Here is a 12,753-nt window from a genome sequence, read left to right on the forward strand (position 1 = left end):
ATACATTATTATAATTTAATATAGTATATCAAAATATATAATAATGCGATACAATATAACATAAAAACCATAAGCATAACAATATAGGATGCTATAATGCAGAATAATAATAATAATAATAATAATAATAATAATGTAGTATAATATGATCTGGTATATAATAATAAAAATAATAACATAGTAAATTATTATAATTTAATATAGTATATCAAAATATATAATAATGCAATATAGTACCTAACATAAGAACCATAAGCATAACAGTATAGGATGCTATAATGCAGAATAATAATAATAATAATAATAATAATAATAATAATGTAGCATAATATAATCTGGTATATAATAATAAAAATAATAAAATAATAATTTATTACAATTTAATGTAGTATATCATAACATTAATTTGGTATAATGCAAAATAGTATAATATAAGAACCATAAGCATAACAATATAGGATGTTATAATGCATAATAATAATAATAATGTAGTATAATATAATCTGGTGTATAATAATAATAATAATGTGGTATAATGCAATATAGTATAACATGAGAACCATAAGCATAACAATATAGGATGCTATAATGCAGCATAATAATAATAATAATAATAATAATAATCATCTGTTATATAATAAAAAAAATAATAACAACATAACATCATAATAATTTATTATAATTTAATATAGTATATCATAACATTAATGTGGTATAATACAATATAGTATAACATAAGAACCATAAGCATAACAATATAGGATGCTATAATGCAGAATAATAATAATAATAATAATAATAACAATAATAATAAGGTGGTCAGTTGACACATTCCCACCTAGCTCCAGCAGACAAGAGTTCTTTGCCCCACCCTGGTCATTATTCCACAGATATATAAAACCTTTTTCCTAGTTTCCAACAGACCTCACAACCTCTGAGGATGCTTGCCATAGATGCAGGCGAAACGTCAGGAGAAAAATTGCCTCCAGAACATGGACATAAAGCCCGAAAAAACCTACAACCCAATAATAATAATGTGTAATATAATAATAATAATAATAATAATAATAATGTATCAATAAGGAGAGTAGCAATGCTCATGTAATAATAATAAATAATATTGACAGTGGGTTGCTGTGAGTTTTCCGGGCTGCCTGGCCAATATGTTCCAGAAGCAGCATTCTCTCCTGACGTTTCCCCCACATCTATGGGCAGGCATCCTCAGGGGTTGGGAGGGGAATGCTGCCACTGGCCACTTTGAATGGCCTTGCAGCTTCAAGGTCTGGATTCTGACTGCCTGGGGAGGGGGGGGGGCAATCCTTTGTTGGGAGGTGATGAGCTGGCCCTGATGTTTTCTTGCCTGGAGTTCCCCCCCTGGCTCCAGAGTGTTTTTGGGTCTGCCCGGGGAATCCCTGCGGGGAGGGGGCGTGGCCGGGGGTTGGGGCGTGTCCCGGAGCAGGCCCCGCCCCCTCCCCTCCCCTCTGGGCCGGGCTCTCCCCGGGGGAAGGGCGCCTCGGGGGAAGGAGGGAGGGCAGGCTCCGGCCCCTCCGGACCCCCCAAGAAGCAGGAATCCGCGCTGGCCATGGCCCACTTGGTGGTGAGTCCCTCCCTCCCTCCCCCGGGCAGCCAGGGAGAAAGGGGAGGGGGGGGGGGCGGGCGAAGGAGAGGGGCCTCTGGGCGCGTGCAGAGCGCCGGCAGCAGAAGAGGAGGAGGAGGAGGGGGGGCACCGGGAGGGAGGGAGGGAGAGAATTAGGGGTTGGGGGAAGAAGAGGGGGCCCGTCGCTGCTCCCCCCGGCCTTCTACCCCTCCTCCTCTTCTTCTTGCTTCTTCCCTTCCTTCTTCTCCTTCTCCTTCATCTTCTTTTCCTTCTTCCTCTTTCTTTTCTTCTTCCTCCTCTTCTCTTTCTCCTTCTCTCCTTTTCTTTCTCTCCTTCTCCTTCTTCCTCTTTCTTTCCTTCTTCTTCCTCTTCTTCTCTTTCTCCTTCTCTCTTCCTCTTTCTCTCCTCCTCTCCTCCTCCTCTTCTTCTTCTCTTCTTCCCTTTCTTCTTCTCCTTCATCTTCTTTTCCTTCTTCATCCTTTTCCTTTTCTTCTTCCTCTTCTTCTCCTCTCCTCCTCTTTCTTTCTCTCCTTCTTCCCTTCCTTCTTCTCCTTCTCCTTCATCTTCTTTTCCTTCTTCCTCCTCTTTCTTTTCTTCTTCCTCTTCTTCTCTTTCTCCTTCTCTCCTCCTCTTTCTCTCCTCCTCTTTCTTCTCCTTCATCTTTCCTTCTTCCTCCTCTTCCTTTTCTTGTTCTTCTTCCTCTTTTTCTCCTCCTCTCCTCCTCCTCTTCTTCTTCTCTTTCTTCTTCTCCTTCATTTTCTTTTCCTTCTTCATCCTTTTCCTCTTCCTCTTCTTCTCCTTCTCCTTCTCTCCTCCTCCTCCTCTTTCTTTCTCTCCTTCCTCCCTTTCTTCTTCTTCTCCCCTTTCTCTTCCTCCTCCGTCTTCTTTTCCTTCCTCCTTCTCTTCTCTTTCTCCATTTTCTTCTTCTTCCTTTATCTTATTCTCTTTCTTCTTCCCTCCTCCTCCACCTCTTCTTCTTCCTCCTATTCCTCTTCTCTGCTTTTTCCCTTCCTTCTCCTCCTCCGTCTTCTTTTCCTTCTTCCTCCTCTTTCTTTTCTTCTTCCTTTCACTTATTCTCTTTCTCTCCTTCTTCTCCTTCCTCCTCCTCTTCTTCTCTCCTTCTTCTCCTCCCCTTTCTTCTCCTCCTTCATCTTCTTTTCCTTCCTCCTCTTCTCTTTCTCCATTTTCTTCTTCTTCCTTCCTCTTATTCCCTTTCTCTCCTTCTTCTCCTTATTCCTCCTCCTCCTCCTCTTCTTCTGTCCTTCCCTTTCTTCTTTTTCTCCCCTTTCTTCTCATCCATCTTCTTCCTCCTCTTCCTTTTCTTCTTCTTCCTCTTATTCTCTTCTTCCCTCCTCCTCCTCCTCTTCTTTTTCTTCCTCCTTCCCCCCTTCTTTCCTTTCCTCCTATTCTTCTTCTACTCCTCCTTCTCTTTTCTCTTCTTCTGGATGGCTGTTTGGCCTCCTTTTCGGGGGTGCTCTGATGGTGCTTCTCCTGCCTGGCCGAAGGGGGTTGGACTAGATGCCCCATGGGGTCTCCTCTCCCAACTGTTTATCATTCTATGATTCCCCTCCTCCTCCTCCTCCTCCTTCCTCTTCTTCTTCTTTTGGGGGTCTTTCTATTCCTCTCTCACCCCCTCCCTTTGGGGGGGGGTCAGGAAGGGTCACTGCCAGGCTTGGCTTTGGACCCAGTCCTTATGGGGAGAGGGTGGCGGGGGGAGGGTTAGGACCCTGCAAGGGGGGGGGGGTTCTCTTTCTTCTCTTTCTTCTCTTTGGGGGCCTGGAGAGAGACAGAGGCTGAGATAAGGGCCCCATTGAGCCAGGAATGCATGGCCGGTCTGCGTGGGAGGGGCAGCTGGCATCCACAAGCAGGAGGAAAAATAAGTGTATTTGTGTGTGTGTGGGGGGGGGGGGGCTCAATGGCTGTGCCCAGGCCCCAGAGCACAGGAGGAGGGGGGAGGGAGGGAGGGGGCTCGGACCCTCCCCAGGACACCTGGGAGATACCTGCTTACCTGCTGGAGGAGAGGAGGGGGCCGTTCTCTGAGCAGACCAACAGGGGGCGCCTCTGCCCCCCACCAGGGAATCCACATAATAATAGGAGTTGTCATAATAATAATAATAATAATAATAATAATAATAATAATAATTTATTTATCATGTCATCAGCAACCAGACATAATAATAATAATAATCATCATCATCATTATGATTATGATTATGATTACTATGATGACGATGACCAGTACTAGAAACATTTAAAAAGGACCTTAAAACCCGATGATGACCTGTGGAACAATGGCTTCAAACTACAAGAGAGGAGATTCCACCTGAACATGAGGAAGAACTTCCTGACTGTGAGAGCCGTTCAGCAGTGGAACTCTCTGCCCCGGAGTGCGGTGGAGGCTCCTTCTTTGGAAGCTTTGAAGCAGAGGCTGGATGGCCATCTGTCAGGGGTGATTTGAATATAATATTCCTGCTTCTTGGCAGAATGGGTTTGGACTGGATGATGGCCCAGGAGGTCTCTTCCAACTCTAGGATTCTAGGATTCTATGATCATCATCATCATCATCTTTATTTCTACCCCGCCACCATCTCCCCGATGGGGACTCGGAGCGGCTTACACAGGGCAAGCCCGGACAACATATCACAGCAATGAAATCAAAACATAAACAACAAATAACAACAACATCATCAAAGTACATTAATAACAATAAGAAAAAAGCACTTAAAATAACATTCTAATAAACACAGTCACGATAACGATAACAGTGGGCGGGCCACATGTACAGGGTTTTATCGGGTTTTAAGGTCTTTTTTAAATGTTTCTAGTACTGGTCGTCATCATCATAGTAATCATAATCGTAATGACAACTGGGTTGTTGTAGGTTTTTCGGCCTATATGGCCATGTCCTAGAAGCATTCTCTCCTGACGTTTTGCCTGCATCTATGGCAAGCATAGATGTAGTCCTCACAACCTCTGGGGATGCTTGCCACAGATGCAGACAGCCCAAAAAATGTACAACAACCGAGTGATTCCGGCCATGAAAGCCTTCGACAATAGTAACGACAGCCTCACAACACACCAGGTATCACAGTTGTGGAGAAGAAACACGAGTGATTATGGGTGTTGCAGGACCTCCAGTAACAGAAAAGCATTGAGGGGTGCAAAAGGTCATGGTGTGCTCCTACTCACCAAAGGCGCAGAGGAAGAGCCGGGTTTTAAGGTCCTTTTTAAATGTTTCTAGTACTGGTCAGCAGCATCATCACAGTAATCATGAGTCATGATAACTGGGTTGTTGTCGGGTTTTTGGGCTATATGGCCATATTCTAGAAGCATTCTCTCCTGATGTTTTGCCTGCATCTATGGCAAGCATAGATGTAGACTTCACAACCTCTGGTGATGCTTGCCACAGATGCAGACAGCCCAAAAAACCTACAACAACCCAGTGATTCAGGCCATGAATAGTAATAGACAATAGTAACGATAACCTCACAACACACCAGGTATCACAGTTGTGGAGAAGAAACATGCGTGATTATGGGTGTTGCAGGACCTCCAGTAACAGAAAAGCATTGAGGGGTGCAAAAGGTCATGGTGTGCTCCTACTCACCAAAGGCGCAGAGGAAGAGCCGGGTTTTAAGGTCCTTTTTAAATGTTTCTAGTACTGGTCATCATCTTCATAGTATTCATAAAGAGTAATGATAACTGGGTTGTTGTAGGTTTTTCGGACTATATGGTCATATGCTAGAAGCATTCTCTCCTGACGTTTTGCCTGCATCTATGGCAAGCATAGATGTAGACCTCACAACCTCTGGAGATGCTTGGAGTACCTTCCTCAGCCGCTTAAGCGACCGAGGCATAAAAGGAAGAGGTCTGAGGCTGTTAGGAATGGTGGGAGTTGGAGTCCAAAACACCTGGAGGGGGGGAGGGCCCAGGTTGGCCCAGGCCTGGCTTGGAGGCATCCCAAGAAGCTCCCAAAAGCACCGGAAAAGCCTTCATGTGGACAGAACATCCATCCATAGGATGCTGCAGAAGGAAGGCAGCCCTTCTTTGAACTGCAACAATACCTCTAGAGATGAAGCCCAGGCACCTGGGCCTCAGATGCAGCTGTGCTGTGATGTTATGTGCATCTAAACAATAGTACTACTACTACTAATATTTTATTCATTTATCGTGTCGGGAGCAAACCAAACAGTTGTATTGCATTTTTTAGCAAACAAACAACGTTTGCAAGCTTGGTGGTTGATTAAATGTCTTTTGACCAGTATCTGGCCCCTTGGAGGGCCTCTGGTGTTGGCACTACTACTACTACTAATAGTAATAATAGTAATACATGTCTTGCCTGTGGATCTTTGCAGCTGGAGGAAGGGGGTAGTATGGATCAAACAGGTAAAACACAACTCTCAAAACAGAGGGACCAAGATGAAGGTAAAAGGCAGGTGCAGGTAAACAATAGTAATAATAATAATAAGAATAGGAATAAGAATAATAAGTAGTAGTAGTAGTTGGAAGGGACTCCAAAGGCCATCCAGTCCAACCCTCTTCTGCCATTTTGCAGGAAAAGCACCATCAAAGCCTTCCTGACAGATGGCCACCCAACCCCTGCTTAATAATAATAATAATAATAATAATAATAATAATAAGTAGTAGTAGTAGTAGTAGTAGTAGCTGGAAGTGACCCCAAAGGCCATCCAGTCCAAAGGCCATCCATTCCGCCAATTAGGAAAATCGCCATCAAAGTCTTCCTGTCAGATGGCCATCCAACCCCTGCTTAATGATAATGATAATAATAATAATTAGTAGTAGTAGTAGTAGTTGGAAGGGACTCCAAAGGCCATCCAGTCCAACCCTCTTCTGCCATTATGTAGGAAAAGCACCATCAAAGCCTTCCTGACAGATGGCCATCCAATCCCTGCTTAATAATAATAATAATAATAATAATAATAATAATAAGTAGTAGTAGTAGTAGTTGGAAGGGACTCCAAAGGCCATCCAGTCCAACCCTCTTCTGCCATTATGTAGGAAAAGCACAATCAAAGCCTTCCTGACAGATAGCCATCCAACCCCTGCTTAATAATAATAATAATAATAAGTAGTAGTAGTAGTAGTTGGAAGGGACTCCAAAGGCCATCCAGTCCAACCCTCTTCTGCCATTATGTAGGAAAAGCACCATCAAAGCCTCCCTGACAGATGGCCATCCAATCCCTGCTTAATAATAATAATAATAAGAAGAAGAAGAAGAAGAAGTAGTAGTAGTAGTAGTAGTAGTAGTTGGAAGGGACTCCAAAGGCCATCCAGTCCAACCCTCTTCTGCCATTATGCAGGGAAAGCACCATCAAAGCCTTCCTGACAGATGGCCATCCAATCCCTGCTTAATAATAATAATAATAATAAGTAGTAGTAGTAGTAGTAGTAGTTGGAAGGGACTCCAAAGGCCATCCAGTCCAACCCTCTTCTGCCATTATGTAGGAAAAGCACCATCAAAGCCTCCCTGACAGATGGCCATCCAATCCCTGCTTAATAATAATAATAATAATAATAATAATAAGAAGTAGTAGTAGTAGTAGTAGTTGGAAGGGACTCCAAAGGCCATCCAGTCCAACCCTCTTCTGCCATTATGCAGGGAAAGCACCATCAAAGCCTTCCTGACAGATGGCCATCCAATCCCTGCTTAATAATAATAATAATAATAAGTAGTAGTAGTAGTAGTAGTAGTTGGAAGGGACTCCAAAGGCCATCCAGTCCAACCCTCTTCTGCCATTATGCAGGGAAAGCACCATCAAAGCCTTCCTGACAGATGGCCATCCAATCCCTGCTTAATAATAATAATAATAATAATAATTAGTAGTAGTAGTAGTTGAAAGAGACCCCAAAGGCCTTCCAGTTCAATCCATTCTGCCATGTAGGAAAAGCACCATCAAAACCTTCCTGACAGATGGCCATCCAACCTCTGCTTAATAATAATAATAATTAGTAGTAGTAATAATAGTAGTAGTAGTATTTGAGGGTTGGACTGGAGACCCCAAAGGCCATCCAGTCCAACCCTCTTCTGCCATTATGTAGGAAAAGCACCACCAAAGCCTTCCTGACAGATGGCCTTCCAACCCCTGTTTAATAATAATAATAATAATAATAATAATAATAATAATAATAAGTTGGAAGAGACCCCAAAGGCCATCTAGTCCAACCCTCTCCTGCCATTATGCAGGGAAAGCACCATCAAAGCCTTCCTGACAGATGGCCATCCAACCCCTGCTTAATAATAATAATAATAATAATAACAACAACAACAATAATAATAAGTTGGAAAGGACTCCAAAGACCATCCAGTCCAACCCTCTTGCCATTATGCAGGAAAAGCACCATCAAAGCACCCTCGACAGATGACCACCCAGCCTCTGTTTCAAAGCCTCCAAAGAAGGAGCTTCCACCAGGCAGAGAGTTCCACTGTTGGAGAGCTCTCAACTGGGTCTCTCCAAAATAGGACACATTGAAAAGGCGGGTCGTTTTCCAAGCAGGAAGGGATCCCTTTTCGAGGGCGGTGGTGTCTCCCTATTGGCTTCCCAGGCTGTCTTCCTCCCAGAATGGGATCCTTGCAGAGAGCAGGTCCGCCCTCTTGGGGGCGCCAGGTGTCAACAGGTATTTCCAGGTCAGCGGTTGGCGCGTCTCTGTGCGCGGCTGCCGAGCATTGTCTTTGCACTTCCACCGTCCGGAGGAGCCCTGATGGGCAGGCCCAAATGGAGAGGGAAGGGGGGCCCTCAGGTGGAGGAAGCAAGCCAGGTGACCTCATGCACACAGGTAGGGAGACTGGAGAGCTTTGTGAGCGAGTCCTTCCTTTGGTGTTTCTCACCTGCCTCTCTCTCTTCGGCCTTTTCGGAGGGCCTTCCTCATTATTATTATTATTATTATTATTACCGTATTTCCTCGAATCTAACGCTCACCTTCTTGGGAGCAAAACAGAATTCCTCAAACCAGGGTGCGCATTAGATTCGCATCATACGGTCACCTTCGTGCCGAGCCAAAGCCAAAGGGACTCTGCTCCCGGAACTCCTCCTTAAGGGACACCATCTCTCTTTGAATTGCCATCCGACCTCAATGTTACACAATGCTGGGATGTGTAGTTTGACGAGGCACCGGCATCCTTTGGGGGACCCCATGGCCCCATAGCCTTGAGCCAAAGGAGGTGGCATCGCGACCCCTCGGAAACGGCCAATCGACCCCTCTGGGGGTCGCGACCCTCAGGTTGAGAACCGCTGTTCTAGAGCATGGATGCTGCACCCCAAGGTTTCCTTTTCGGTTGCTGGAAACTTTGGTGCTCTCACGTATATTATGTTTTGGCATCCGGGTTTAGGAAATGGAGGTGCGCATTAGATTTGATGGTGCGTGAGACTCGAGTTGAGGCGGGTGTTATGGTTATTGATGTGCGCCCCGCTTTCTCTCCCCGCAAGGAGACTTCCTTTGTGTGGAGAGTGGCCGGAGCGTCCCACGCAGGCGGGCAGAACGTGGTGCGCGTCCAAAGGAGAGAAGGAGGGAGGGAAGGTCACACAGGAAGCCCCCCCCTCCCACGCGCATCCCTCCCACACTCGCGCATTCCGGGTCCCCCTTGGAGTCAATGGGCCGCCTTGTTGTCCCTGGTTGTCCCTTCGCTCCCTCCCACACGCTCTGTGTTTCTCTCATTCTCTTTCGCACGCCTTTCATTGCATCTCTTGGCCAACCAGAGAATCATACAATCGTAGAACCGGAAGAGACCATCCTGTGGGAAGCTTCTCTCGTGTGTATGTCAGCATGGGAAGCTGGAGCTGACAGATGGGAGCTCACCCCACGACTTGAGAAACTACAACCAGAGTCCAACCCCCTTCTGCTTTCATGTAGAAAAAGCACGATCAAAGCACCCCCCAACGGATGGCCGTCCCACCTCATCCAGTCAAGGTGGTCCCAGTGGTGATTGGCACACTGGGTGCAGTGCCTCAAGACCTTGGCCTGCACTTAAACACAATCAGCGCTGACAAGATTACCACCTGCCAGCTGCAGAAGGCCACCTGACTGGGATCTGCACACATTATTTGTCGATATATCACACAGCCCTAGGCACTTGTGAATCTTCCTGAGGCAGCTCAGGCCTCTCTTCTGAACTTAACTCATGCCCAAGCAAACCCTCATCCCCAGGCCCATCATCAGGAACATCATCCCCATTCCCAGCATGAACATCAATATGAACATCAGGCACGATCACAGTCTGAACAGGGTGACATACAACACCGATTCCTCAATTCCAGCGTGTTGGCAATCCCTCTCAATTTCGTCCCATGGGCAATGTCTTTCCAGGTGGCCAATTCTCTCACACCAGAAGCGACTTGTAATTTCTCAAGTTGTGGGGTGAGCTCCCATCTGTCAGCTCCAGCTTCCCATGCTGACATACACATGAGAGAAGCTTCCCACGTGATGATCAACACATTCGGGCAACGTCCCCTGGGCAACGTCTCTGCAGACGGCCAATTCTTTCACACCAGAAGCGACTTGCAGTTTCTCAAGTCATGGGATGAGCTCCCATCTGTCAGCTCCAGCTTCCCATGCGGGGACAAGAGAGAAGCTTCCCACAGGATGGTTAACACATCCGGGCAATGTCCCCTGGGCAACGTCTCAGCAGACTGGCCAATTCTCTCACAGCAGAAGCGACCTGCAGTTTCTCAAGTCGTGGGGTGAGCTCCCATCTGTCAGCTCCAGCTTCCCGTGTGGGCACATGAGAGAAGCTTCCCACAGGATGGTTAACACATCCAGGCAACATCACCTGGGCAACATCTCTGCAGGCGGCCAATTATCCCACACCAGAAGCGACTTGCAGTTTCTCAAGTCGTGGGGTGAGCTCCCATCTGTCAGCTCCAGCTTCCCATGCGGGGACAAGAGAGAAGCTTCCCACAGGATGGTTAACACATCCGGGCAATGTCCCCTGGGCAACGTCTCAGCAGACTGGCCAATTCTCTCACAGTAGAAGCGACCTGCAGTTTCTCAAGTCGCGGGGTGAGCTCCCATCTGTTAGATCCAGCTTCCCATGCTGACATACACATGAGAGAAGCTTCCCACAGGATGGTCAACACATCCAGGCAACATCCCCTGAGCAACAAGCCTGTGTGAAACAGACCAGGGTGGAAATAGAGTAAATAAATAGTAAATAAATCAATGATGGGTCCGTCTGATCCTGTTTGATTGAATCAGTCTAGTAGTGACGATCTGGTGGTGGGGCGCTTGAGAGCACGCTTTGCAGAAATCCAGCTCAACCACATCTGCAGCATTCCTCTCCTTGGCTGAACCCATGACTGAATGCAAAAAAAAGAAAGAAAGGAAGGTATGGGATTAGTTTGGCAGGATTTGGTCTTGAGAAACCCACGCCGGCTCCCACTAATTGCTGCACCGTCAGCTTAATATCTGCGGACAGATTCCTCTGCAATCCCTTTCCAAAAGGTTCATGGCACCCAGGTCACGCTGCAAGAGAGGAAGGAGTTTGCAGAGGTGCCACATCATGGTGCCAAGGAATGTTCACCTGGTTGCCCTCCTCGCTCTTGCTCCTTGGCTGCTCTTTCGGGGCTGATGCATGCGGCCCCTTTAATTTGCAGTTCCCTCTCTGGTCCGGTCCCAACTCACTTATCTGTTCCCTGTGTTGTCCCGGACATTCCTCCATGGCCAGCCATTAGTCAGTTCCTGCCTTGAGCAGAAAGAATAATATTTGTGCAGCAGAAGGAGAGAAGCAGACCCTTTGGCGGTCTCCCTTCCAAGGATCAACCAGGGCAGACCCTGCTTAGGATTACTTGCCATGGTGCACAAACAGCCATGGTACACATTGCCCATTGCATGGCAACAAGGTCCATGTGTTGCTTGATGTTGCTATTATTATTATTATTATTATTATTAATAATAATAATAATAATAATAATAATAATAATGCATTGCGGTTGTACATTGCACATCAACAATGTCCATGTATTGCTTTATGTTGCTATTGGACGTGTAGCATCTCTCAATGTTTGGATATTTACATTATTATTATTATTATTATTATTATTGACCATTGCATTTGTGCATTGTGGCTGTACGTTGCATGGCAACAATAATAATAATAATGTTCACTTGCCCATTGCATTTGTGCATTGCATTTCTGCATTGTGGCTGTACATTTCACGGCACCAAGGTCCATGTGTTGCTTGATATTGCTAATAATAATGATAATAATAATAATAATAATAATAATAATAATAATGTGCACTTGCCCATTGCATTTGTGCATCGTGGCTGTACATTGCATGGCAACAAGGTCCATGTGTTGCTTGATGTTGTTAATAATAATAATAATGTGCACTTGCCCATTGCATTTGTGCATTGTATTTGTGCATTGTGACTGTACGTTGCATGGCAACAAGGTCCATGTGCCTGATGTTGCTAACAATAACAATAATAATAATAATAATAATGTGCTCTTGCCCATTGCATTTGTGCATTGCATTTGGGCATTGTGGCTGTACATTTCACGGCACCAAGGTCCATGAGTTGCTTGATGTTGCTAATAATAATAGTAATAATAATAATAATAATAATAATAATAATAATAATGTGCTCTTGCCCATGCATTTGGGCATTGAGGTGTTAGTGCAGCCCCTCTCCACGTTTGCAGTGTGTTGTTTCAGGGAGGTGGGGCTGCACCTCCCTGCAACACCACGCAAGTCCCAAGTGCAATCATCATCATCATCATCATCATCATCATCATCATCATCATCACTGCACTTGGGACTTGTGTGGTGTAAGTGCAGCATCTCTCCGTGGGTGGATATTTACATTATTATTATTATTATTATTATTATTATTATTATTAGTTATAGCAACATCAAGCGGCACATGGATGTTGTTGCCATGCACCGTTCAGCCACAATGCACAAATGCAATGGGCAAGTGTTATTATTATTGTTATTATTATTGTTATTGTGATTTAGCAGATCACTTCTTTCGCTCTCATGCATGAAATCGATGGAGGCGTCCCTGCATGAAACAGCCTGCAAAGGCATAGTACTGGGGGGGGGGGGGGGGGGGGGGAAGTGGCCAATATGCCTCAACCTCCAGGAGGAGAGGGTGACTCACCCCCCCCCCCCCCAGGCATCTTTCCTTTATTTAAA

At 45.5% G+C, this 12,753-nt stretch overlaps 1 protein-coding gene across 1 annotated transcript in view; it reads left to right on the forward strand.

The window, feature by feature from the left end:
* Window positions 1-1,505: 1,505 nt before the first annotated feature.
* The window catches only part of PLEKHG4 (pleckstrin homology and RhoGEF domain containing G4), a 52,470-nt gene continuing 41,222 nt past the window's right edge, over window positions 1,506-12,753 (forward strand). Inside the window, 1 exon segment of the mRNA XM_067470918.1 lies at window positions 1,506-1,597. Coding sequence (XP_067327019.1) covers window positions 1,583-1,597 — 15 coding nt within the window. The 5' untranslated portion in view covers window positions 1,506-1,582.

This window comes from Anolis sagrei, chromosome 8, assembly GCF_037176765.1.
Source record: "Anolis sagrei isolate rAnoSag1 chromosome 8, rAnoSag1.mat, whole genome shotgun sequence".
NCBI classification, from domain to species: domain Eukaryota; kingdom Metazoa; phylum Chordata; class Lepidosauria; order Squamata; family Dactyloidae; genus Anolis; species Anolis sagrei.